The sequence below is a fragment of the Maniola hyperantus genome, chromosome 6 (assembly GCF_902806685.2).
Source record: "Maniola hyperantus chromosome 6, iAphHyp1.2, whole genome shotgun sequence".
Lineage (NCBI taxonomy): Eukaryota > Metazoa > Arthropoda > Insecta > Lepidoptera > Nymphalidae > Maniola > Maniola hyperantus.
In genome coordinates this window covers 8,374,761-8,398,790 of record NC_048541.1, presented here as the reverse complement: position 1 = coordinate 8,398,790, position 24,030 = coordinate 8,374,761, and the positions used below count along the sequence as shown (strand labels likewise).

The 24,030-nt window shown below is 35.9% G+C and overlaps 3 protein-coding genes and 1 long non-coding RNA gene across 5 annotated transcripts; 2 read left to right on the top strand and 2 right to left on the bottom strand.

The window, feature by feature from the left end:
* The first annotated feature begins 424 nt into the window (after positions 1-424).
* On the top strand, positions 425-12,811 carry Ufsp2 (UFM1 specific peptidase 2). 2 transcript variants are annotated; one of them, XR_011236894.1, is made up of 11 exons: positions 425-463; positions 705-926; positions 1,009-1,236; positions 2,501-2,674; positions 7,028-7,127; positions 7,838-7,984; positions 8,215-8,337; positions 9,794-10,055; positions 10,356-10,609; positions 11,130-11,428; positions 11,628-12,811. XR_011236894.1 is itself a non-coding variant. In XM_034969097.2 (10 exons), the coding sequence occupies exons 1-10, from the start codon at positions 425-427 to the stop codon at positions 11,339-11,341; spliced, it is 1,761 nt and encodes a 586-aa protein (XP_034824988.1). In that variant the 3' UTR covers positions 11,342-12,811. The 2 variants fall into 2 exon arrangements, 1 of the variants encoding a protein (XP_034824988.1); XM_034969097.2 differs by having other exon boundaries at positions 11,130-12,811.
* On the top strand, positions 3,046-5,943 carry LOC117982726 (uncharacterized). Its single transcript, XM_034969098.2, has 2 exons — positions 3,046-3,503; positions 4,831-5,943. Exons 1-2 carry the CDS (start codon positions 3,205-3,207, stop codon positions 5,717-5,719), a joined length of 1,188 nt encoding a protein of 395 aa, XP_034824989.1. The 5' UTR covers positions 3,046-3,204; the 3' UTR covers positions 5,720-5,943.
* LOC117982727 (uncharacterized) lies at positions 3,701-6,621 on the bottom strand. The gene is made up of 2 exons (XR_011236895.1): positions 6,255-6,621; positions 3,701-4,459 (listed from the first exon to the last, which is right to left on the bottom strand). It is a non-coding gene; the product is annotated as an uncharacterized lncRNA (long non-coding RNA).
* On the bottom strand, positions 12,597-22,609 carry ZnT49B (Zinc transporter 49B). Its single transcript, XM_034969478.2, has 12 exons — positions 22,016-22,609; positions 21,745-21,944; positions 20,587-20,659; positions 19,888-20,017; positions 19,208-19,346; positions 18,223-18,378; positions 17,439-17,550; positions 16,828-17,038; positions 16,092-16,209; positions 15,936-16,010; positions 15,561-15,674; positions 12,597-15,169 (listed from the first exon to the last, which is right to left on the bottom strand). Exons 1-12 carry the CDS (start codon positions 22,380-22,382, stop codon positions 15,125-15,127), a joined length of 1,740 nt encoding a protein of 579 aa, XP_034825369.1. The 5' UTR covers positions 22,383-22,609; the 3' UTR covers positions 12,597-15,124.
* Positions 22,610-24,030: the final 1,421 nt, after the last annotated feature.

Below are 24,030 nucleotides of genomic sequence, written 5' to 3'. Positions count from 1 at the left end.
GATTTGCATGCGATAGGTACCCTGATATTTTTATCCCAAAGTAAGAATAGGTGTATGTTTTTTATTCTCTCAGGGCGTTTGTGCAGCCATCAGTGAAAAAATACGAATGTACGTAATGATGCCTGGCGGTCACTTCGCAGAATCACGAATACGGATGAGTGCACAAACGCCCTTTTATACGGTATACAATGTTATTGGTGTTTCTACTGGGATTCGGTCGATTGCGCGAAAACTGCATCAATAATTATTACAATCGCAATCGTTGTGATTGTCTAAATTTATGGTAGGTATTCTTGTTGCAACAATAAACGAAGAGAAACGAGAGAAACTAAAAGTGGGAACATCTATCTCTATGGGGAACACCGTTACATTCATAGATAATATACTAATAGTTACATTATAGTCTATGGGTAACACTGTAAAAATGTCACCACGTCTCAAAATATCAAAATATGTTATTGAGGTAAAAACCGCTTTATTTTATTAAATTGAAGACAAAAGTGTTTGCATTATTCATTAATTTGTAAAAGAATTATTAAAAATACTATCTAAATATTGCTTTATGTGGATTTTGTAATAAATTCAAAGTTTTTTATGTTGGAAGTTTAGACGTCATCACCCCGCATTTATTTTGATTTGCTGCAATGAAATGTAAATGTATGTAATGAAGTTAACGATAAGGAACTGGATATATTTTATTGCAGCGGCTATCTAAGATTGATACGGCTGAACCTACAGGATGTCTGTTCGGTCTCATGTACGACAGCACTTTGCTCGTTGTGGGACTTAGTTTAGAATTCTTTGAAAATGGTCAGAAAACATACAGACAACTTCTTCTTAATTTGCCCGCCGAAATAGAGTTATGTGGGGTTATAAAATTCAGCGAAACTTTGTCAGTTGAATCTAAACCTAAGGAAATATTTCAGGCAAGTACTTAAAAATGCAATTTAAAACAGGTAGGTATTCAGGGGCTATTCTTGTGTAAGTTTCTGGACTTCTTTTTTACAGGATGTAGACATAACAGATAATCCTCTTTTTATTGTATTAAATAAAAATAAAGCAATAAAAGCACATTTTTTGGTGCACGACAAATTTGAAGAAACAAGCTATGAAGTGTTGCAGACTGATGAACTGTGGAAGCAGTTTGTTCATGTGCGCCTGAACACTGTACTGCCTTTACAATGTGAAGCAACAATTGCAGGGGTCAAAAATATTATGCAAAGTAAAAGGAAAAAGGTCAGTGTAGTTTGAATGTGTGTGTTTTATATTGAACTTTGAAGAATTAACATTTTGTATTTGTTGTATTTGATGACCTCACTGCAATGGTGATCTCTCTGATTTTATAAATGGGAGCTCCCAAGTGTGAACCCCAGCAGGGACAATTTTGAAATTCATAATTTGTAAAGCTTGTCTTTGATCTGGTCTGGTGGGAGACTTTGGCTATAACTTGTTACCACACTACTGGCAAAGCCACTATTTAGCTTACTAGTATGATGCTGTGTAATAACCAATAAGGGGTATGGGCTTAATAAAATTGACAAACTGTTCCAAGCTAAGCCATTTCCATATTATTAGACTACATCATCACTTGCCACCATGTGAGATTGCAGACAACTAACTTGTAACCCAATTAAAAAGTCTGATATCTGTATGTTTGTCATAAAATATGTTTTCATAGGTACAATAATATTATGCTATACAATATGAGATATAGATATTTATAAATTATAACAAGTCAGTTTATTTACCACAAAGATTCCAATTTCCAATACAATAATAGGAAGCAAAACATTTTATACTTAGCTTAACTGTCTACTGGACATGAAAATTAAAAAGTAGTTGAGATGAAGTATCAAGTTTGGTATGAAATGAAAGAAATATTTGATTTGTGAAGGTGGAAAGAATTTGTAGAAGTGACCAGCAAGCAATCAGTACAATATCATATTAGAAGTAGGAAAAGCTGAGCGAAGTGATGAAAGTGTAGAACAATAATTAGAAAATTTTAATGTCCCTGAAATTAATACAGTTTATTAAATAATACAGTTTATTATATTTTAACCCCCTGTTATTAAACATAAGTCTGATATTTATATAGGATACGAGCTGTTGCCCGCGACTTTGTCCATGTGGATTTACATTTTTCAAAATCCAGCGGGAACTCTTTGATTTTTTGGGATAAGAAGTAGCCTATGTGTTAATCCAGGGTATAATCTACCTCCATTCCAAATTTCATCCAAATCCGTTCAGCCGTTTTTGCGTGATTGAGTAACAAACATCCACACTTTCACATTTATTATATTATATTGGGATATTAGGATTAGGATAACTGCTTTTCACAAAACTATTATTACTAAGCAAGTAGGCAGAGTTGCGGTCTTGTTAAGATACATTTAGGGCTGTCACTTTATAAGTGTAATATAATTTGTTAAACTTAAATCAGTTTAATCAAGTATCTGACAATACAATATTTTTTAAAGGTAACCTATTTTTTATTACTTAGATAGCATCTGGGCAAGTGTCATTTCATATAGATGGGACCTCAATATACTTATTTGGAATAGCCTCAGATGTTGGGGTTACTGGTACGAGTACTGAAGCTAATATAGGAGAGTTGATAGACTCATTTGACCCAGAACAAACTTCCAAAAAGAAAAAACACAGTTTAAATAAAGTGGTAAGTTTTGAAACAAAGTTCTTTTGTTCTTTTAAATCGTTTCATTTTATCTTTTTGTAATAATATACTCAACGGCTAGGTTTTCGCTGCATTTTCTAAAAAAAATATAAGTAAGTACATTTACATTTAATAAAAATATATAGATTTGACATTTGAAAAGAAAAAAGGGGTAGACTTGTACAAAGATGGGTTGATAATATTCAGGAAATAGCAGGTGGCATCATGTCAATGGAGGAGGCCTTTTCCAGAAACTCGCAAACAAACTAGATCATCATCAAATCATCATCATCATCATGAGCAACCCATCGCCGGCTCACTACTATTGACCTAGAATCATGAAACTTGGCAGGTAGTTAGGTCTTATAGCACAAGTAAGGGCCGAAACACATAACGCAAACTGCTTATTTTTGCGGCGCCGCAACGCCAAAATCGGCAGTTGCGTTGCCGCGTTGCGGCGTCGCGAAACAGGGCATTATGGTAGGGCAACCATTTTCTCGTGATTTTTGAGTGTGGATAGACGTCTCTCTGCGATGGATCGTAATAAACTTATTGCTTATTTGTTATTAAGAAGACATTATTCTATCTTAAAAATACGGCAAAGAAGATACTGGATACATCCATTAAGTAAGGGTATGAATCCAAATGGCGAGTTCTTTTCTAAAAAATACGAAGCATTAAAGATAGACGAAAAAAAATTTGTTGCCTACTTTAGAATGAGTATATCATCATTTGAAGAGCTATTAAGCGAGTTATCAAAATATATACAGAAGAAAAAAAATAAAGGAAGAAAACCAGTTACTGCTTTGGAAATGCTGGGCTTAACTTTAAGGTAAAACAAATAGGTTTCTTATTTTTTTTTATTGATGTTTATGGCACTCGGAATCAAATGTTTAGTTTTATTTGTACCCCTGGCTTTATACACCTGTGGTACTAGCGGGGTGTCGATAAAAATTTTGCATCACTAGTGTTCATGGTTTGGGGGGTACCTAGTGGTACAAAGCCAGGTTCAAATGAAACAAGACAGAATCAAATTAAGCTTTTTGCATTATACAATTTTCTTACTTTAAGAATACTTTAATAGGCCTTAAAAAATGTAATGATCAATTTAAGAAAAATCAAACTCCTCATCTTGTGAAACATAGGAAGTAGCTGACGTTTCGTCCAGTAAAAATGGTGAATTTATTGGACGTTGTTGGTTTGATGATGAGGTAGTCCTCTGTTCAGTAATCGAACTTCCAGGAGTAGAAGTGTGGTAGCCACTCTGAACCGTATTATCGTATCTCATAGTTGAATATCCTTGATTGTAACCCTGATGCTGATATTCTTGATTATAGCCGTGATGTGTATTTTGATGAATTGAAGGTTGAAGAATGTCGGTTAATATTTGAAGCACCCGACTTTGAAATATCAATGTTTGATTCTCATTTAACGATTGTAGAGATGGTAAAATCCCCTTGAAAAAATGCAAATGTCTATTCTCCGGTGTTTTTAATATTGCCAATAAATCTTCTTCAATATCATCCTTATCATCTGCCTTTCGTTTTCGTGGTTGACTTTTATAACGAGGCAATGCCGTTATTTCATTCTCAATATCTCCTTCCGCTACGCATAAACTGGAATCAGTTGCATTTTGTGAAACCTTTTTCAAAAACTGTAATTGTTTATTCAAGTGATATTCTTTAATTTTTGCAGCTCCAGCTCCTGATCGATTGGCATCTTTTAGTTTTTTTTGATATTTAGCAAAATTATCTTTTATGGCCTTCCACTTCTTGACTAAATCATTACCTGCAACAAAAAACTTCACAAGTGAAAAATAGTAATAAAGACTAAAATTCCCTAGATTCCATTTATACTACATATAAAATTTGATATAACTTTCATAAGTACTTTCGGTCCATCCAATTTCATATAAATGGCTGGCCGCCGAAAAAGAATAATTTTCTGCTTTTTCTTGACTTAGGCAAGTTAAAAACTGATTGACTTTGCCTAGAACAACCATAATGTAAAATATTTATTGAGTACTTCTTTGAAAAACTACCTGTCTATCTTTGAAAATCTATTCCTTTAGCAACACTATTACCTGCGCGGTTTGAGTTTGATTATACCTACATTTGTATTATTTTATTATTTGCCTACTAATTATTATTTCATTTTAGATTTCTAGCAACCGGCAGTGACTTTAAAACCATGCATACGAATTACTTCCGAGGAGCAAGTACAATAGCAAAAATTGTAAGGACAGTTTGTCGCGCCATATGGAAACATCTATCAAGTCAAAATATACCTCCTATAACAAAACAGGTTCTAGAAGATGTCGCTATTGAGTTTGACAAGAAAGCAAATTTTCCTAACTGCATAGGAGCTCTTGATGGTAAACATGTCCGTATTACATGTCCTGCGCACAGTGGATCACTGTTTTACAATTATAAGGGCTATAATTCAATAGTTTTATTAGCTCTTGTAGATTCTAGATATAGATTCATTTTTGTCGATATAGGAGCGTATGGCAAGGAAAGTGACTCCACCGTTTTCCAGAACTCTAAACTTTATGATTTGATTATGACACGCAAATTACCTATTCCTGTACCAAAGCCTTTACCAGGTTCTCAAAATGAAACTCCATTTGTTTTTGTAGGAGATGAAGCATTCTCAATTTCGAATAACGTCATGCGCCCTTACTCAGGAAAACATTTGTCGGTACAACAAAGAGTTTACAATTATCGACTGAGTCGTGCCCGAAGATATGTCGAGTGCGCTTTTGGCATCCTAGCCAATAAATGGCGCATATTTCATCGATCTATGAATGTGCAATACGAATTTGCGACAGACATTATCAAGGCATGTTGTGTAATGCACAACTTTGTTTTGAATCGAGATGGAGTACAAGCGACCGATGACATTATCTTTGATGATTCTGATCTGCAAATGTTGCATTTGCCCACAGCAAATGAAAATAATTTAAGCCCACATCTAATACGGAATGATTTTTGTAATTACTTTTCCAGTGATGTTGGCGCCCTAAGTTGGCAATTAAACAAAATATGAATGTTCGTATACCTACTCAGTTCAAAATACAAATAATACCTTAATACATTTGATTCAAACTATTTAACATGTTGTGAACAAACATAAAAAAAGCATATATACGGTCGAACTGAGTAACCTCTTCCTTTTTTGAAGTCGGTTAAAAATGTGTATTTTATTTCTTTTCTTTCATTATTAATTATTTCACTGTTAAAATTTTCAATAAATGTGATTTACTTTTGTAAGATGTTTTATTTCTTATCTATGTACTTTTGAATAGTTTTGAATCAAGTGTCCACTCTACGACTATAAATGTTACTCTATGCACAAGAAACGTTTGAAGTGCAACCATTAAAATTATAGCTATCTCTTTCAATTGCGTTTTATTTCATATCTTTTGGTTTGCTAATCAGTAAAACTTGCAAATGTGTGCAGTTTTGGATTGCTGGGAGGTAATGATTTAAACACAGGAACAGATTTAAAACGTAAATTACTATGAACGTAACTTATCTTTAGTTTAAAATATCATTGCCTAAGACTATATGTTACTACTTACCCAGTTTTGATTTTTCGGTTGAGTTTTTTTCCTTGTAATCAACATAAACGATCTCACAAATGCTTTTCCATGCTTCTTGTTTTATAAATTTGTCTTTATAGGTTTCGTCACTAGTATCCCACAAACAACGGTGTTCCTGAACCGAAGATATAAACAGATCGACGTCAACGTCAGACATTTTAATTTTAAAACTGCTTCTCGGTTGACACGTGTTGTTTGCAAGAGTGTTAGAAACAAACTGCATCCTTGTCAACAAGTATGACGTCATAACGCTGGAATTCACGTCGTGCGTTGCGGCGCCGCACCGCTATAGCGCACTGCCGATTTCAGCGGCGCGGCGCCGCAACGCGCTTATGTGTTTCGGCCCTAAAGGAATAAATCTGAAAACCGTGGATTTGTGCATACATCACACAAAAAATTAAAATGTGTAAATGAACAAATAATTAGTATTTTCAATTTTCAAAGTAAGATAACTATACCACGTGGGGTATCATATGAAAGGGCTTTACCTGTAAATTCCAAAACAGATTTTTATTTATTTTTATGTGTAATAGTTTTTGATTTATCATGCAAAATATCGAAAAAATAACCAAGCACCTAACCCTCGGTACGCGAGTCTGACTCGCACTTAGCTGGTTTTTCTGTTATGAGGCAAACTAAGAAAGGATTTTCAGAAGTTTCATTTGACCGAAGCCAGGATGCATCTCTTATATTTCAGGATTGCACAGGACGATTATTTTTACTGCCAGTGCTTACTTGTATATGTATTTTAGGAGATTGTTCCTGTCAATTTAGTATTGAAGGCTACAAAAGACATGTTATCAGATAAGCTTGTTAAAACAGCAGTGAAGATGATGACTACACAGAGAAAACGTAAGTGAATATTTTTCACAAAATATCAGAAGGGTACCTAAAGCAAATTCTGTAGTAATTCTTCATTACTACTACTATATTTTTATACTATCTAGAAATAGAAACTGATAATTTGCAATTTGACTTAATATGGCTAAACCAGAGTATAAAAATACAAGAAGGTATAAGTCCCGCAAATTGCTAATGCGCGTGGCCGCCATTTTAGTGACGTCAGCACTAGACTGAAGTTTGGAGCTGATGGTAAATTTTTATTTCGGCTGACGTCATTTCGATGTAAATGAGACATGATTCCAGCGCAATAGCAATTTGCGGGACTTATAAAGCATAAGCTTTCATCCAATCGTTCCTTACTTCTATCCGGGAAAGTTTCTGTACTTAAACTTTTCCATATGTTGTGCGTGCAATGTCCCTCCTCCTCCTAGCTTGCTCCAAAAGTCAAGTAGACCGCCCATCCTCATCCAACTCTATCCTATCCATCATCCTGTATGTGTTTACTGCTGAACGTAGACTTTTTAGAGAGTAGAAATACTCTAAATGGTCCTCAGCTTTCCTGCCCTCTTTAGGTTATCCGCCTTGTAGGAGAGAGATCACCCTACACTGTTCTTACCTGTGCCTGAACCCATTCCACTCCAAACCATGTCTGCCCCATATAATTAACTTGTGGGGAAAGGCCATTAAAAGCTTTCATATGAATGGTATATAATTTTCAGCTTCATTTTACATCAGTATGCCTCTACGAGTGGACACTTTGGCCATGGCACACAGAAACACAAAACTGTCAGAGCTGTATACTGTTCTGGTCGAGGCGGCTTGCAGGTCTCTCAGACTCCTCGAATGTGTCTTGTTGGAGCAACTTGGTTAGTGATTTTATGAACATTAATATCTAATCTAATAATAAATAATTAATATTATTAATTAATACGGAGCGCAGCGTTGGAAGCGTGAACGTACATATATTGGTTGATGATGATGATGATGATGATGATTAAATAATATTTGTATTAATTAACCATTTTTTTGCAAAACCACCTGATTTTATTCCCTTTGCAATCAAACTTTTAACTGTGTTAAAAAAATTATTTGATAGGTCAAGAAGGTATTGGAGATGGAGCAGGATTACGGTTACCTGAAACATTCCATTTTCTACCTCCAGAGCTTGGTCACTTTATCACAAGAATTGTACCTAAAGGCATACCTGATGAAAGCATGGGTAAGACAAAATCATTTCATCTTGTGGGATCTTAGATTATATCACAAATGAATCCTTAAATAAAACTATAGAATGGTTACAAAGCAATAATTTATCAGTAAACGTAAATAAAACTAAATATATCCAATTTAAAACCAAACTGCGAGAAACTAATCAACTAAAAAATTAAGTATAATAATGAGTCGATTGGCATGGATAATAACGTAAAATTTTTACGAATAAGACTAGATCAACATTGTGACTGGACATACCATATTAAAAATTAATAGATTTATATATCCACTTCGACGTTTAAGACAAACTGTATCACTGGAAGCAGCATTTTCTGCCTACCATGGATATATTATGTTGAACCTTCGCTATGGTATTGTGATCTGGGGATCTTCTATTGACTTAAATAAACTTTTTATAGTACAGAAGAAAAGTATTAGAAGTATTCTTCTTATGAAACCAACCGACTCATGCAGATTAATATTTAAAAAATATAAACTCCTCACATTACCATCTCTATACATATATGAGACGTCTGTGTTCGTACATAGGAATTTAGAGTATTTTGTCAAAAAATCCGATGTAAACCAAAATAGTATAACAAGGAATCAAGATAGGCTAATAATGCCACAATATAATCTTAGACAAACTCAAAAATCGCCTTACACAATGAGCATTAAAATTTATAATAAATTAGATACAAACTTAAAAAAGCTACCGACGACACATTTTAAAAGGAAGCTCTTTCAATGGTTGTGCGATGAATCGTTCTACTCTGTCTCAGATTACCTCAATTATATACTATGGAAATCATAGTGCTAATTTAAGATGTATAATTAATTAATTGTAATTTTATAAAATAAGTTTGAATAATATACCCTACATCGTTTGTCATTGTACAAATTACCTTTAGGTGTAGATATATATTATTAATATTTGCATGCTGAAGTATCAATAAATATGCGGGGACTATTTAGATTATAAGTATTAAGACCTTTGTAAACTACCCATATTTAGCAAATAAAATGATTTCATTTCATTTCATTTCACAACTTTACACTTTAAAGATTTATATTGTACTAGCTGATGCCTGCGACTTGGTCCGCGTGGATTTTTTAAATCCAGTGGAAACTTTGATTTTCCAGGATAAAAAGTAGCCTATGTCACTCTCCAAGTCTATAACCATACCCATACAAAAAACCACGTCGATGCGCTGCTCTGTTGCGACGTGAATGAAGGACAAACCAATAAACCAATATAAAAACACTTTCGCATTTATAATATGGGTAGTGATTCCAGAGTGCCCATCTTGCTATAGGTCGTAACACAACACTTAAACCCCTATTATTTCAATTACACACTTAAACCCCTATCATTTGAATTACAGACTTAAACCCCTATCATTTCAATTAAACACTTAAACCCCTATCATTTCAATTACATACTTAAATTCCTATTATTTCAGAAAGGGAAAGGCGGTCACTGCACGAACAGCTGTGCTTGCCACTAGACAGGCCTATGTTCCGAAGGGGGAACGCATATTCGTCAAAAAGTGTGAAACTGATGAACCCGCACGAAGCGTTGCCACCGCAGCCGCTCAAGCCTGATGTCACAGTGGCAGTGGTGCGCGGACGATACGCCTACCACCACTACATGCAAGACAACTTCAACGATGACGGGTGGGGTTGCGCCTACCGCTCAATGCAAACCATATTTTCCTGGTTCAGGTAAGTTTATGGGAACGACAAGGGGAAGGTTATGATCAGAAAGTGGAACCTAATCGTAAAACAATGCGGCACTTTCAAGGGTGTGTTCCTTAAAAGCACAAAAGTCTAAGAAAAAATCTATGACTTTCCTTGGAAAGGCATAAATAAGGCTTTTAACATTACTAGAACATACTCTGGAAAGTTCCTGGTTGAAATTTAATTGAGATGGGTCATTGATTTTATCGAATATTCAAGCTATCGATACTTTTTAGTTTTGAACTTAGTTTCAAGTTATTTTATTCATATAACATTTTGTTTTAGGTTTCAAGGATATAGTACAATCGATGTGCCAACACACAGAGATATCCAACAGTGCCTTGTCAATATTGGTGATAAGCCATCCTCATTTTTAGGTTCTAAGCAGTGGATAGGGTCTACAGAAGTGATGTTTTGTTTAGAAACCATGTTGGGTGTACAGTCTAGGATTATTTTTGCAAACACAGGCTCGGAACTGCTTAGTTATACACCAGAACTTGTACATCATTTTCAACGGTATGGAAGCCCAATCATGATAGGTTAGTATAATAGTAATAGTTTATGACAGAAGTTTGCTGTTATTAATGTCTTTGCGGAAGTTTCAAGCAAGATACTAAGGGCGGTTTCAGATTTCAATTTACACCATAAACCTAACTCATTATCTCTGCTATTGCCGGCCCACCGCTGAGAACGAATATCCTCTCGGAAAGGATTTAGTCCATCAAGCTGGCATTAGCAGACTTCATACACCTTTGCGAACATCATAAAAACCCGCAGGTATGCAGGTTTTCTCCCGATAGTTTCCTTGGACGTTTAAGCAATTAAAACACAAATAAACACACGCATAAGGGCGTTTATTTATACGGATCCGTTAAAATACGAATCAAATGTGTGCACAAGCGCACTATATTTTGTATGACGTCCACTTGGAATCGTATTTTTACGAAGACGAATACGAATCAAATACGAGGAAGTGCACAACGCCCTAACTCCTAAAAGTTAGAGATGCGTGCCCGGGACATGTGACTTAATTGTTAATGTACCTATTTACATCTGCAGGTGGCGGCGTCCTAGCACATACAATACTTGGCGTAGAATACAACAGCGTGACAAACGAGACCCGCTACCTTATCCTCGATCCGCACTTCACGGGCGCAGACGACATCAGCGTCGTGATCAGCAAGGGTTGGTGCGGCTGGAAGAATTCCGACTTTTGGAACAAAACGGCGCATTATAACCTATGCCTACCGCAGACTAAACCAGCTATATAAAGTTTTCCAACAGAGCTCGCTTAGAGCTGTTTCAGACACCGAAATCAAAGGATTAGCAATCCGCGCGCGTCTTTACTCGACCGTTGAAAATATTTTGATTTATCGTGCAAAATGTCGAAAAAAGACGACTGTAATACATAACCCTCGGTGCGCGAGTCTGACTCGCACTAGGCCGATTTTGTGAAAATATGTTTGTGATTGGTTGGCGACGCAAAATGGTTAACGCCCATTGAGCTTTTTGTTTCTGTCGTTTGTATGGGATAACGTAACAGAGAGCCCTATTCTATTATAGAGTACTAACTTCTTTCCGTGGATATATAGAGTTAAGCGTCTCATGCGTAGGTACCCGTCGCTCACCGCGCCAGTCTGAACAAAGTCGATTTTACCGCGGTTTAAATCGCTCGGTTAAAAGCTTCACGGGTTTTCTGAAAGTCTGAACTAGCCCTTAACTTAGCCTTTATGCCCAACTATAGTGCATCCAGCAGTTATAGTTTGTATTTCACCAAAATCGGACGGTACGAATTTTTCTTTACCATATTTTTAGGGTCCGTACCCGAAGTCTGTACCAAATTTCGTCAAAATCGGTTGAACGGTTGAGCCGTGAAAAGCTAGCAGACAGACAGACACACTTTCGCATTTATAATATTAGTATGGATAGTATGGATTATATTAAGGAAGACTGGTTAGGTTGTGTAAAGGAAAAGCGATTAGATGTTCTTAATTTGCTAATATTTTATAGATAAAATAATATATTGATAGCCACGAAAAATGTACGTGTTTTTATCTACTGGAAGAATTACTACAAAGACATGTTTTCACGCCAGAGACGTTGTCGATTTCAGTAGCTTCATATCAACCCGCGTCAGGTCTGTGGCCAAACATTGCCTCAAACTGAGGCGCACCACTTCATGAGTCGAGTCTCGGACCAGCAAAGTTGCTCCATCCTCAATTTGTCTCTAGTCCAGCCTGCTTATTTATGTTGACATGACCCATATCAACATAAGCAGCCTCGACTTGAGACAAACTGCGATCAGCAAAATTTAAAACCTATTGTCAATACAACTTCTAAAATGAAATCCATGACTCCTTAAGGATGATTAATTATGCAAGAACATGCCGGGCCCGAGCCGTGCCACGTTCGAGGCACGACCGACGACGACGCGCAGACAGAAAATCCAGACATTGCAATTTTATATGAAGAAACGTAACATGGCCGAGGCTCTGAAGACTCGGATACGGCACGGGCTGATGTGAGCTGATACGAATTTCCAATTGTGTGCCTCGGACTTGGCACGACTCGGGCCCACACATCAATAAAATAATGAAAACCGATTCCTTGACACATCTCTTTAATTTTTTTTGTCAATTTTCACTTATTTAATTATAATTTTACGTAGCACGACGAAATAATTACCTATAATAATGAATTGTGAATGAATATTTTGTACCAATTAAATAATTATAATTCCATGTCGACTATTATTTCAACCCTGGGGGCTGGGTGGATAGTGTTTAGGCATAGGGACAGCTGCATACCAGGCCGTTACAGTTACGTTATGGTTACTTTGAATAAAATTAAAAAGTCAATAAAAACAAAATGCTTTATTTGCGATACAAGTTAGACCTTGACTGCGATCTCACCTAGTGGATTACCACTAGGAGAGACTTATTAAAGTGATGAACTGATGAGCATTAACTAACTACCTAACTTGGACGGGGTATGGAAGTTTCAATTAAGCCCAAGTCTCCAAGCCTTTATACTTAGAAATAAAATAATTTAAGTCATTTAACAGCATTTATTTACAGTTTATATCTAATTATTATACATATTTTTAGATTTATAGCTACATATTATGTTATAACTGAACTTACAAATTAAGATCTATACAACAAAAATCACAGTTTTATAACAATAATATTCATGTAGGTACATTATACATTAGATTCAAGACTAATTTAGTATGCTATGAGTTTTCCTTTATTTTTACTGCTTTATTATTAAGGTACGTGAGTTATTTCGTCTCTTTTACGGTTCCGTACCCGGAGGGTGCCAACGCAACGGGACAATATTACTAAGCCTCCGCTTTGCGTCCGTCCGTGTGTATGTCTGTCAGCGGGCTGTATCTCATGACCCGTAATAGGTAGAGAGTTGAAATTTTCACTGTGTATTCCTATTGCCGCTATAACATAATAAAAATTTCAAAATGGCCGACATAAAAATTAAAAAGTACCTATATAGTGTTATATCTTGTACGATGGTACGGAACCCTTCGTGTGCGAGTGCGACTCGCACTTGACCGATTAAGTTGTAATGGTTACCCTAGTTGTTCTCTAGCTTGCCCTAGATACATAATAGGTACCTAGGTAGTTTCTTGGTAAGGTTTCTAGTCGCTTTCCCCTACTAATTTATTTAAAGAAAAATAGGGCTACTTAAGGGCTACCTGCGTCAATAATGTAGCAATACCATTTGACGCCTGCCAGTGACGTCGAAGCCTCGACGTTTTGTAAGAAGTTCGCTGTGGTCCTAGTCTATAATATGTATTATCGATGGTCGCTGTCGTAGCGCGAGTGAGGAGCGAGTAGTGCGTAATTGAGTACACTCATGGAATCTAAAGCTGTGATAGCCTAGTGGTTAGGACGTCCGCCTCCTGATCGGAGGTCGGGGGTTCGATCCCGGGAACGCACCTCTAACAGTGAAGGAAAACATCGTAAGGAAACCTGCATGCCCGTATGTGCAGTGTGCCAATCCTTATAGACTTTGGCCAAAGCCAATCTCACTCAGAGAGAAGACCCGTGCTGTGTAGTGAGCCAGCGACGGGTTGCTCATGATGATGATGATGATGATGATGGAATCTAAACGCTCTTAACATTATTCGAGTATCAATCCAGCGCTGGATTGCGTAACGATTGGAATAATATGAATTATGAACCCACTAAAACATTGCAGGTAGAGCGGTTCCAGATGCGCGTCTTTATTCACACGCGAATCTTGTACGAGTAGGCAGTCCGCACTCGTATACATGGGAACCATGAAAGACCATATTGCTATTGAGTCACTGGTGTGAACATGCCGGAATAAACATATACGCGCGTATTTCTAAAATGAGCGTACACGTGCAGAAAAATAACGCTAGTCTGATACCACTCTTAGACCATAAAAATCTAATGGTCCAAACGCACTACACTGCTTTGAGCGACGCGGCAACGCCTTGCACCATACAAACTAAATTAGCCGCGCAGCGTCGCTCAAGAGCGCCTTGCACCATACAAACACATATAAACTATATTTGACTTGCCGCGTCGCGCAGCGCAGCGTAAGTGCATTTGGACCTTAAAAGTTTCGATTATCCTTATAGATTTTTGGGCCGTTGACTGCTGCGGATGCATATACTAATTTGTAGGATTACAATTTGGTAGGCTGGATCAGTTACAATGGATGGTACTGCCTACATTTTCATAGATATATTTTCCTATTTAAATTTTAAATGCTAACAGGCGCGACTGAGGTATCAACTCACATTAAAGAAAAAATATGTTGGTCACATTAAAAAAAAATATGTTGGTGACAAAAAATTTGTTAATGAAGTGAATGGAGGCACAAATCTTCTCCTGCTAGCATTGGAATCTATGGTCGGAATTTATCAACAATACTCATACTATTAAATATTATTGCAATCAATTTATAACACTATTTTTTAATAACGGCGCTCAGTAACGCAAGCAAAGAATCCTCGTGACTATTTCATTGATTAACAATATCTAGCTATTAGCGTTACAATGCGATTATAATATTTCTAAATCACAGTGCCGAATTTGCGGAAACTTTTTCTGAAAAAAGAAAATAATGATTTCAGTTACAAGGGTAAATACGATGGAAAAATGACTACATATTGCAAGATCACTTGATTTGGTAGTAATGTTACACTTTTAAAATAACTTTTGTACTTCATTTCAAAGTATATTATGAAAAAAATGTTTGAAATAAATTATAGTGTACAGTAAAGTATAGTATATGACGTTTTGTCAGTCTCAACGACAGAGACAATGCTCTTCAAATCTGCTATTTCCTTCTAAAGGTATAAGGTTTGCGGAGCGCATTTGCACTGCACGCCACCTACAAACTTGCAGTTGACCTAACTGCATTGAGACCATTGAAATAAAATGCTTGAGACAGAGCCCAATATAGACCGTCTGTATTGACTTCAAGGAGAGGACTTACCCTTAATTTCAATTCTATCCTATCGATTTCGCCGCCCAACATGTCAACAATATTTTCACCGTGCTTGAGTAGGAATGATTCTACGTCATCAATCGTTTCTATTTTTTTCATATCCTAAAACAATATTTAATTTTTTTTGTAATTTACTGGTATCACCCGTTTTTAGCAACATAACTATGAAGTTACACGAATGCGTGCGAATGATGAACCAATCGAATTATTGGTTGATATCACGTCATAATATTATTACAGTGATCTAATTGGTGGAAACTGGAAACGCACGATTGCTACTCAATATGTTCGGATCAGTGAGATTTCCATACCCCACAGTAATTATATTTTGTGAATCTTTTTTATAATTTAAGCATTATTTACCTCCATTAATATATTTAAATCGTGTTTTTCTAAATAAGATCTTGTTAGTGCTCTACCATCAAAATCCACTTCAGCCTGAAATAATAATAATATTGTAAGAATTTTAAAATATGCATATTTTTCTCACACAAAAAATAAAGCAAAATAATTACATACCTTGTATCTTATAAGGTTGCTTCCTATATCAATACCCTTAACGTCATGTATCGCCCTAATCATGAAATCCCTTTCTAACACGCTATTTATTTCGTCTAACTGCTCTTGCGGAATGGACCTACAACCAACAATTCATAATTCATATTTAAATAAGTAAAAGACAAATATTCTATATTGTACACCAAAACCAAAACATAAATATAAATATAACAAAGATGTTTGCAAGTACAATAGGCGGCCTAATCGCGATCCCTTCCCTTCCTTAAAGAATGGGAAGGGGTGTACAAATTAAATTAAATAAATACACGTTATATACGTACGAATATATATAATAATAATACAACAGTAAGACAGGAATAGATGACAGATCAAAGTGAGAATAAATAATACACTTTCAATTTCGTTTTGAATATAGATAGTCATTTAGACTGTTTTATATCCAAAGGGGAGAGAATTCCATAGCAGTATATCGGTAACAGTAAAATATTTAGCATAATAGGAAGAGGAGTATGTAGCATTCTCACTTTCTCAGTCTGAGCACTATGTGCCTGTGTGCCTTAATATGACGGTAAAACGGCGGATCTAAAACACGGGCGATGACACTTGGAAAGTTACATCACCGCTACCGTAGCTTGGAGGTCGAAATGGCCATGCAACTTTACAGAGAGAGTCCGCCAGTCCCACGCCCGCCTCGGCGGTCATGTTCTCGAACGTCACGTGTACACATTCGACGAACCTGCCCACGAGGGCTCCAACGTTGCTCAGTATGATGAAGGAGGCCACGCCGCCGAGCAGCGTGCCCACTAGGATGCAGCCGATAGCGTCGGGTAGCGGACTGCCCGTGTACTGCGAGATGGCCATGCAGCTGCCCGCCACCACAACGCCGGCCACGGCGGCCGTGTCCTCAAACAGCACCACGTTCACCGACGGGTCCGAACTTCGCATTACTGTAACGATTTATTTATTAACTAACTTAACTTAGCTTCCGAGACTGTCAAGCTGCTTGAGTCAAGCATTTATGTGCTTGATGCGTGATTGATGCGATTTTATATTTTTGTTTGACGCGACGTTCTTACTCTTCGTGTTCGAGATATGAGAAAAGTACCGTTTGCTTGAGCAAGCCGCTTGACGGGCGCATCAAGCGCGCATCAAGCAGCTTGATCAAGCAAAAAATCTTCGTGCTTAAGGTCAAGCCGCTTGACCATGCCGGGAACCGTTGACCGTGTCGGAAGCCCTTAAACCTTTAGCTCAAAAATTTTGTCGCCTATACTCCATTTGAAAGTACCCTTAAAACGAAAGCTCAGAATTTTACAGATTTTTCCAAATGAAAGTTCAGCAACAACTTACTGTATTCATACAAGGACATGTGGGCCTCCTTGGCGCCCTTTCGTATCGCACTGAGGGCTACCATCAAAGTAGCACCTTCCGATACTACAGCTCCCCCAAGTACAAAGTAAGCCTAAAACACAAAAATAAAATTTTTGTTTATTTTGGTAGTCAACCTCATCAAAATTCACCAGCTGCGCGATTGTGGTAGAATGACAGCTACAATGTCACGATCGCTTGGTTGACACTCACTCACTATTGGCCACAATGTATTGTTGCACCAAGAATCGCACAAATTCAGCCAATCACAACAATTGAGATTGTAATAATGATTGATGAAGGTTTTACGAAATCGCGCCCCCAGGTAACGATATCATATCTACAGTGCACTGTACACACCGAAAACATATTATATAGCAATAGAGGACAGTAATTTGGATGTCTTTTTGTTCCTAATTGATCTCTAGTGAATGGCATCAAAATGTCAAAACCGCCAAAAAATTACTTCCATACAGTACGCGGCAGAAAGTAATGTACATAGACCTTTGGAAGGAAGGAGATAGCAGATTTGTAGAGCATTGTCTCTGTCGTTGAGACCGACAACTTCCGGCAACAACCGGCAGAGACTTCCCCGGGATGTAGTTAACTAACTTTGTACCAAATTTTATCGAAATCTGTTAAACTGTTGGGCCGTGAAAAGCTTTACATACAGATAGATAGACAGACAGACACACTTTCAGATTTATAATATTAGTACGGATGTGTGTCGTCAAACAAAAGGCTATCTTGCAATAAAAAAACATACCCAGTAATAATCATGCAAGGGCTGTGGATCTAATATTCCAGTGACGCCATGGTAGTAGGACAAGCCACATCCCACACAGAAGATTCCCACTCCAGATATGAGGGAAGAAACATATCTCATGTTGGTGTAGCCATATGGGTGATCAGGATCTGCAATCTAGTATGGTTGAGATTTAATAAAAATAAGGCTTTATCTATCATCATCATGATCAACCCATCGACGGCTCACTACGTGGGTTTCCTCTCAGAGGGAGAACGGTTTTGGTCATAGTCTACAACACTAACCATGTGTGGTTTGGCAGACCCCACACTTTTGAGAACATTATGGATAACTCTCAGGCATGCAAGTTTCCTCACGATGTTTTCCTTCACCATTAAAACAAGTGATATGTACCGCGGACGACTCCATGCGTAAAAGCAAGGTATTCATATTAAAACTTACTTTTTAGGGTTCCGTACCTCAAAAGGAAAAACGGAACCCTTATAGGATCACTCTGTTGTCTGTCTGTCAAGAAACCTACAGGGTACTTCCCGTTGACCTAGAATCATGAAATTTGGCAGGTATGTAGATCTTATAGCTGACATTTGGGGAAAATTCTGAAAACCGTGAATTTAGGGTTAGATCAACAAAAAAAATTAAATTGTGGTCATGAACTAATAATTAGTATTTTCAACTGTGGAAGTGAGTGACTATATCAAGTGGGGTATCATATGAAAGGTCTTCACCTGTACATTCTAAAACAGATTTTTATTTATTTTTATGCATCATAGTTTTTGAATTATCGTGCAAAATGTCGAAAAAATACGACTGTAGTACGGAACCCTCATTGCGCGAGCCTGACTCGCACTTGGCCGGTTTTTTTTAATAATTTGAATAACATTATTTTAACAGTTGTGAAATAAAATGTACCTAAGCTATTGAAAAATCTTTAAAAATATTATACTAATCAAATATTTAATTACAAAGCATTATTGATTAAGCTTACTTGAACTGATTTATGTATTCCATAAGCCAAAATCAATTGATTTACAGTATCAGCGAGGGAATGTATGCACTCAGAGAATAAGCTGTGTGATCCAGTGTACAGCCAGGCACAAAGTTTGAACACAAAGTTACATCCATTTCTGAAATTGAAAAAATATATATTTCTTCATATCTTAGAAGATTCTATCACTAGCAAACCAATTTCAAACCATCTTCATATTAGTTTAACAAGATCACGAAGCCATTTATACTTCTAAATATATAAAAGGAAAAGGCGACTGACTGACTGATCTATCAACGTACAGCTCAAACTCAAAATTAAATATGTACTTTTAGACACATCAAGATGATTAAAATTGAAATGAACTAAAAATAAACTTACAAATGTTCACGTATGTCAAGATTAAATCCTCAAATCAACTAAACCTTTGTGAGCGCAAAAGGCACTCGTAAAAGAACTACGAGACAGAATTAAATTCCGTGCAATTCTGACAGCTAATTAATTTGGGGTAGAATCGCACTTCAGGTGGTGGTCACACTCTTTTTCATACAAATAACTCCCCTGATGTATAAAAATGACAACGTCAGAGTTCCACCAAATTAAAAATCTGAGTATAATTATGAGGAATAGGAACCTAAAAATTAGTGAAAATTTTAATAAACCATGAAAAGGAGGCTTACATTGCAATAGCGGTCAACACTACTCTGCCAGAAACAGTTTTTAACCCCATTTCTTCTACACCATGTTTTAATCTCTTGTGACCCATTTCTCTTCTGTAATTTCGGAGTCTTCTTTTTACAGTAAATACATCTGTAATGGCATTTTTTGACATTAGTCAATTTTAATTTCAATATCTGTGAACTCCAGCAAGATCTTCTCAGGTTTAGATTACCCCAAATATTAAATCAGAAGGGATCTTCATTTTCATGCTTAGTTGTTTTATAATTTTTGTCAGTGTGAGCTACAAATGTGTCAGTTAAACAATCAGCAAACTTGAAAGAGGGTTATAATATGTCCATACTAACAATGGAAAAGCCATATATATTGTCCTATGTTATTTTTAATAACATTATACGGAAAATACTTTGACTTACTTAGTGGTGTATTTCTACAATAAGCAATTAACTAAGCCTCAGTCCTACAAAATTCATTTAAAATAATATTAAATCAAAATGTATTTAAAGGTACCCTTTAATTACGTTTCAATATTTAATAACCATAATAAAGCCTTTTTTGACACGTAATTATTGTTTAGGTAAATACATGGTCAAAACTGCAGTCATTCAGCTGAGTGATAAGGAGCTACAACTGAAGTGTTACACTAGGCCTCCTGCAAGTGTATTAAAACTCATCTGGGGAACAAATTTATTTATCTTTACCTTGTTCATATCTTCTTCTATCCAACTCTCTTCTTAGCAACTCTTTATCAAGAGCATCTTTGGAACCCCAAATCTAGATTTTATAAAAGAAAGAAACTGTTTTAATCCGCAAAAATAGTATATTTTGCTTACTTCCATATTATTATGTCTTATGGAATCTTAATATGGGGTAAAGCGGCAGATATTGGGAGAATTTGTGTATTACAAAAAAGGGCAATACGCGCAATTTATAACTTAAGACCACGCGATTCCCTTCGAGAGAAATTTAAGGAAATAGATATCCTTACTGTAGCCTCTCAATATATTTATAATAACATAATTTTTGTAAGACAAAATATTCTTAGTTACAAGAAAATTGGTGATCTACACAATAGGCTAACTAGAAACAGAGACAAACTTGCAGCTCCTGCCTTCCGCCTCAGGAAAGTCCAAAAGTCATTTGTGGGTATTGGTATTACCTTTTATAATAAAATCCCGCAAACTATTTTGGACTTACCTTTGCACAAGTTTAAAAAATCTATTAAAAATATGCTCCTGAAAAAAGCATATTACACAATTGAAGATTATCTAAATGATAAAAGAGCGTGGATTTGACCTGCAGCTCGTTCCAGCAACGCACAAGACTGCAAATACTATTTTATACATGGCATAATCTTGTACCTATATCAAATATTTGAAAAGAGCAACCGCCGAGTTTCTTGCTGGTTCTTCTCGGCAGGAAAGGCATTCTGAACCAGTGGTAGATGCATCCGACTATTCGTAAGCACTTGTAAAAGTTTATACGAATAAAAAAGATTTTCATTTCATTTCATTTTCATTTCATTTCATTTCAATCATGTGAAACATCCCTGTATAAAATTGTAAAAAAAGATTAAGGGCAAGGCAATAGTTGATGACACTATAAGGACCCTACAGACTTTATTTTTCTTTAACAAACATATTAATTATTGCAATAGAAATGTAACAATCAATGTTAACAATTTAGTATGGGCTATCAGAAACATATGAAACTTACACTAAAGTCAATTTATAGTATATTAGATGATATTTGTGTCTACAATCACTCAAAATTCATTCAACTGTAACCAAAACCTTACCTCAAATACATACCATTGCTCTGCTAGTTCATGGAATAAATTATTATATGCAGAAATTTACCTCAATAGCTTTGGCTTCAACATCTTTTCTATAGTACACAGTAATAGGAGGTTCAGCCTCATATGGACTTCTTCGGAGCACCTTTGGTAAACTCTCTAGGTCTGTTTGCTTCAATAAATACTCAGTCATAGCTCGCATAGGTGTTATAAAATTACGTTCAGTATATGAAGCCGAAAAATCAATCAGAAGTCTCTTTCTCTCTAAAATATTCATAATATAATCAGTTTAAGTATTTTAAAAGTCCATGAATGGTACTGAATAAAATGCTTACTTGTTGGTGCAACAGCTTGCTTCACACTTGCTTCAGGTTCTTGCAGCTTAGGCTTCTCTATGGTGACCTTAGTGACTACATTATCAGCATCTGTTTCAGTCTTCACTATTATATCACCCAATGATTTCTGTTTTACATCATTTTCTACATTCAACTTATCATCCTTAACACCTTTTATTTCACATTTGTCATAAAAATATACAGATGTATGAAAATACCTGTACAGTTTATTTTTATCTACTGTGAAAATGTTGTCTCGATGTAATACACGATACGCCGCAACACACGAATTGTAATGTTTTATTTGAACATAATGTCTACCGAATTTTCTATAAAAAGTAGAAGCAACAGAAGGCAACATAATCATGTTTATTTGTTTTAAAATTGGTAGTTGTTATAAATCGCGTCAACTGAAACTATCAACAGAGCTAATATTTAATACAATTCATCTTTTGAAACTTTTTCGATCACTAATTAATAAAAAGATAAAATATTTTAAGATAATTGTTAGATAAACTGTTAAAAATATATACAATTGTAAACTTTGAAAAATCTAAATCAATCTTCCATGGAATGATTTTTTCATGTTATTGGTCTGTGATTTTTGTCCACAGTTAGTCCGGTTCATAGGGGTGCAACTCTAGAACATTAAAAAATCGCAAATTGAAAATCGCTTGTGGTGCCATCTAAGCGCGAGCACGGCTAAACAAATAGAGAACAGTTTACAAAAGACGTCAATAGATGGCGGGCACATTGGTGTAATTTTAATGACGTTAATAAATTATAACCTAGTTTTCATATTTTCGTGTGCTGTAGTAAATATTTATATTTCTGTTAAATTTATCTGACCCTGCTTTAATAACAGGACTCTGTAGTCTGTATTTCCTTTCACCACCTCGATAACTATATTCTAAGGATTGATTTAGTGACTCGATTCATGCCTGAACGATCTACGGATTACGGACTTTGCTTTGTGAAATGATTTTTCTGTGAATATATATGTGCAGAAAAATGCCACGGAGATCTCGATGTGTGTCTGGATGTGACTAATTCGGTAAGTATAAAATCAGCTTACTCGTAATCTAACTCAAAATTACTTCAATGAGTCAAACTCTATCCACCATTAAGGCACCATTAGCACATTAGGTATTTTATCATGATACTAGGTATATAGTTCCTGCAATTTCGTCCGCTCGAAAAAACTATTTTAGAAATCCCGTGAGAAGTCCAATTTTCCGGGATAAATGTGGCCTACAAGTTACAACCGTCTGATGCAAGCTATCTCTGTACCAAACAGATGATGACCATCACTTTGTCTACGTGAATTTAGGGTTTTTGGGAATCCCATGGGAACTGTTTGAGTTTTCCGTGACAAAAGAAGCCTATGTCCTTACCGATGCAAGTTATCTCTGTACTAACTTTCATCATAAACGGTTACACAAATTTACTGTAAAAAGCTAGCATACAGACAGGTTGACACACTTTTGCATTTATCATATTGCTATGGATTATTAACTACTAATTCTGTAATTTTTTTGTTTTGTAATTAAGTGTACTTACAACATTTGTTTTGAACTTTATTGACTAAGTTATTTTTATATTATAGGTATCAGCTATCAACTAATTAAGTACAATAAGTAAGTATAGACTAATGCATATTTTATGTTATTACTTTTTCAGATGTTTGCATGGCTTTCCAAAACCTGGCTACTCCTCTCCTTGAAACCATTTAAACAATGAAAAGAGATAGTAGGACAACATTTAGAAAGCAAGACTGATAATGAAATAATATATAGTTACGAATTATCAAATTTGCAATCACCAGTTTGAAGATCGTTGAAATACACCAGTTGTGGTAGTAATATGAAAGTTATGAAAAGTAAATAACCAAAAATTTTGGATTTGAGCGTTACCTATTTCACAATCTCGTGGGTCTTGAATTTGGGTATGTATTTTATGTACCTAGTTACGAATTTATGAAAATAAAATATTTTACAAAACCTTAAAACCTTTTT

Excerpts from the sequence above, each read along its gene's own strand:
- Ufsp2 (XM_034969097.2), top strand. The coding sequence starts at position 425 with ATGTCACCACGTCTCAAAATATCAAAATATGTTATTGAG. Across the intron at positions 7,128-7,837 it reads GATGACTACACAGAGAAAAC|CTTCATTTTACATCAGTATG; the intron begins GTAAGTGAATAT and ends TATAATTTTCAG. Across the intron at positions 7,985-8,214 it reads TGTCTTGTTGGAGCAACTTG|GTCAAGAAGGTATTGGAGAT; the intron begins GTTAGTGATTTT and ends ATTATTTGATAG.
- LOC117982726 (XM_034969098.2), top strand. The coding sequence starts at position 3,205 with ATGGATCGTAATAAACTTATTGCTTATTTGTTATTAAGAAGACATTAT. Across the intron at positions 3,504-4,830 it reads ATGCTGGGCTTAACTTTAAG|ATTTCTAGCAACCGGCAGTG; the intron begins GTAAAACAAATA and ends ATTTCATTTTAG.
- ZnT49B (XM_034969478.2), bottom strand. The coding sequence starts at position 22,382 with ATGATTATGTTGCCTTCTGTTGCTTCTACTTTTTATAGAAAATTCGGT. Across the intron at positions 21,945-22,015 it reads GCAAGCTGTTGCACCAACAA|AGAGAAAGAGACTTCTGATT; the intron begins GTAAGCATTTTA and ends TGAATATTTTAG. Across the intron at positions 16,011-16,091 it reads GCAACCTTATAAGATACAAG|GCTGAAGTGGATTTTGATGG; the intron begins GTATGTAATTAT and ends TTATTATTTCAG.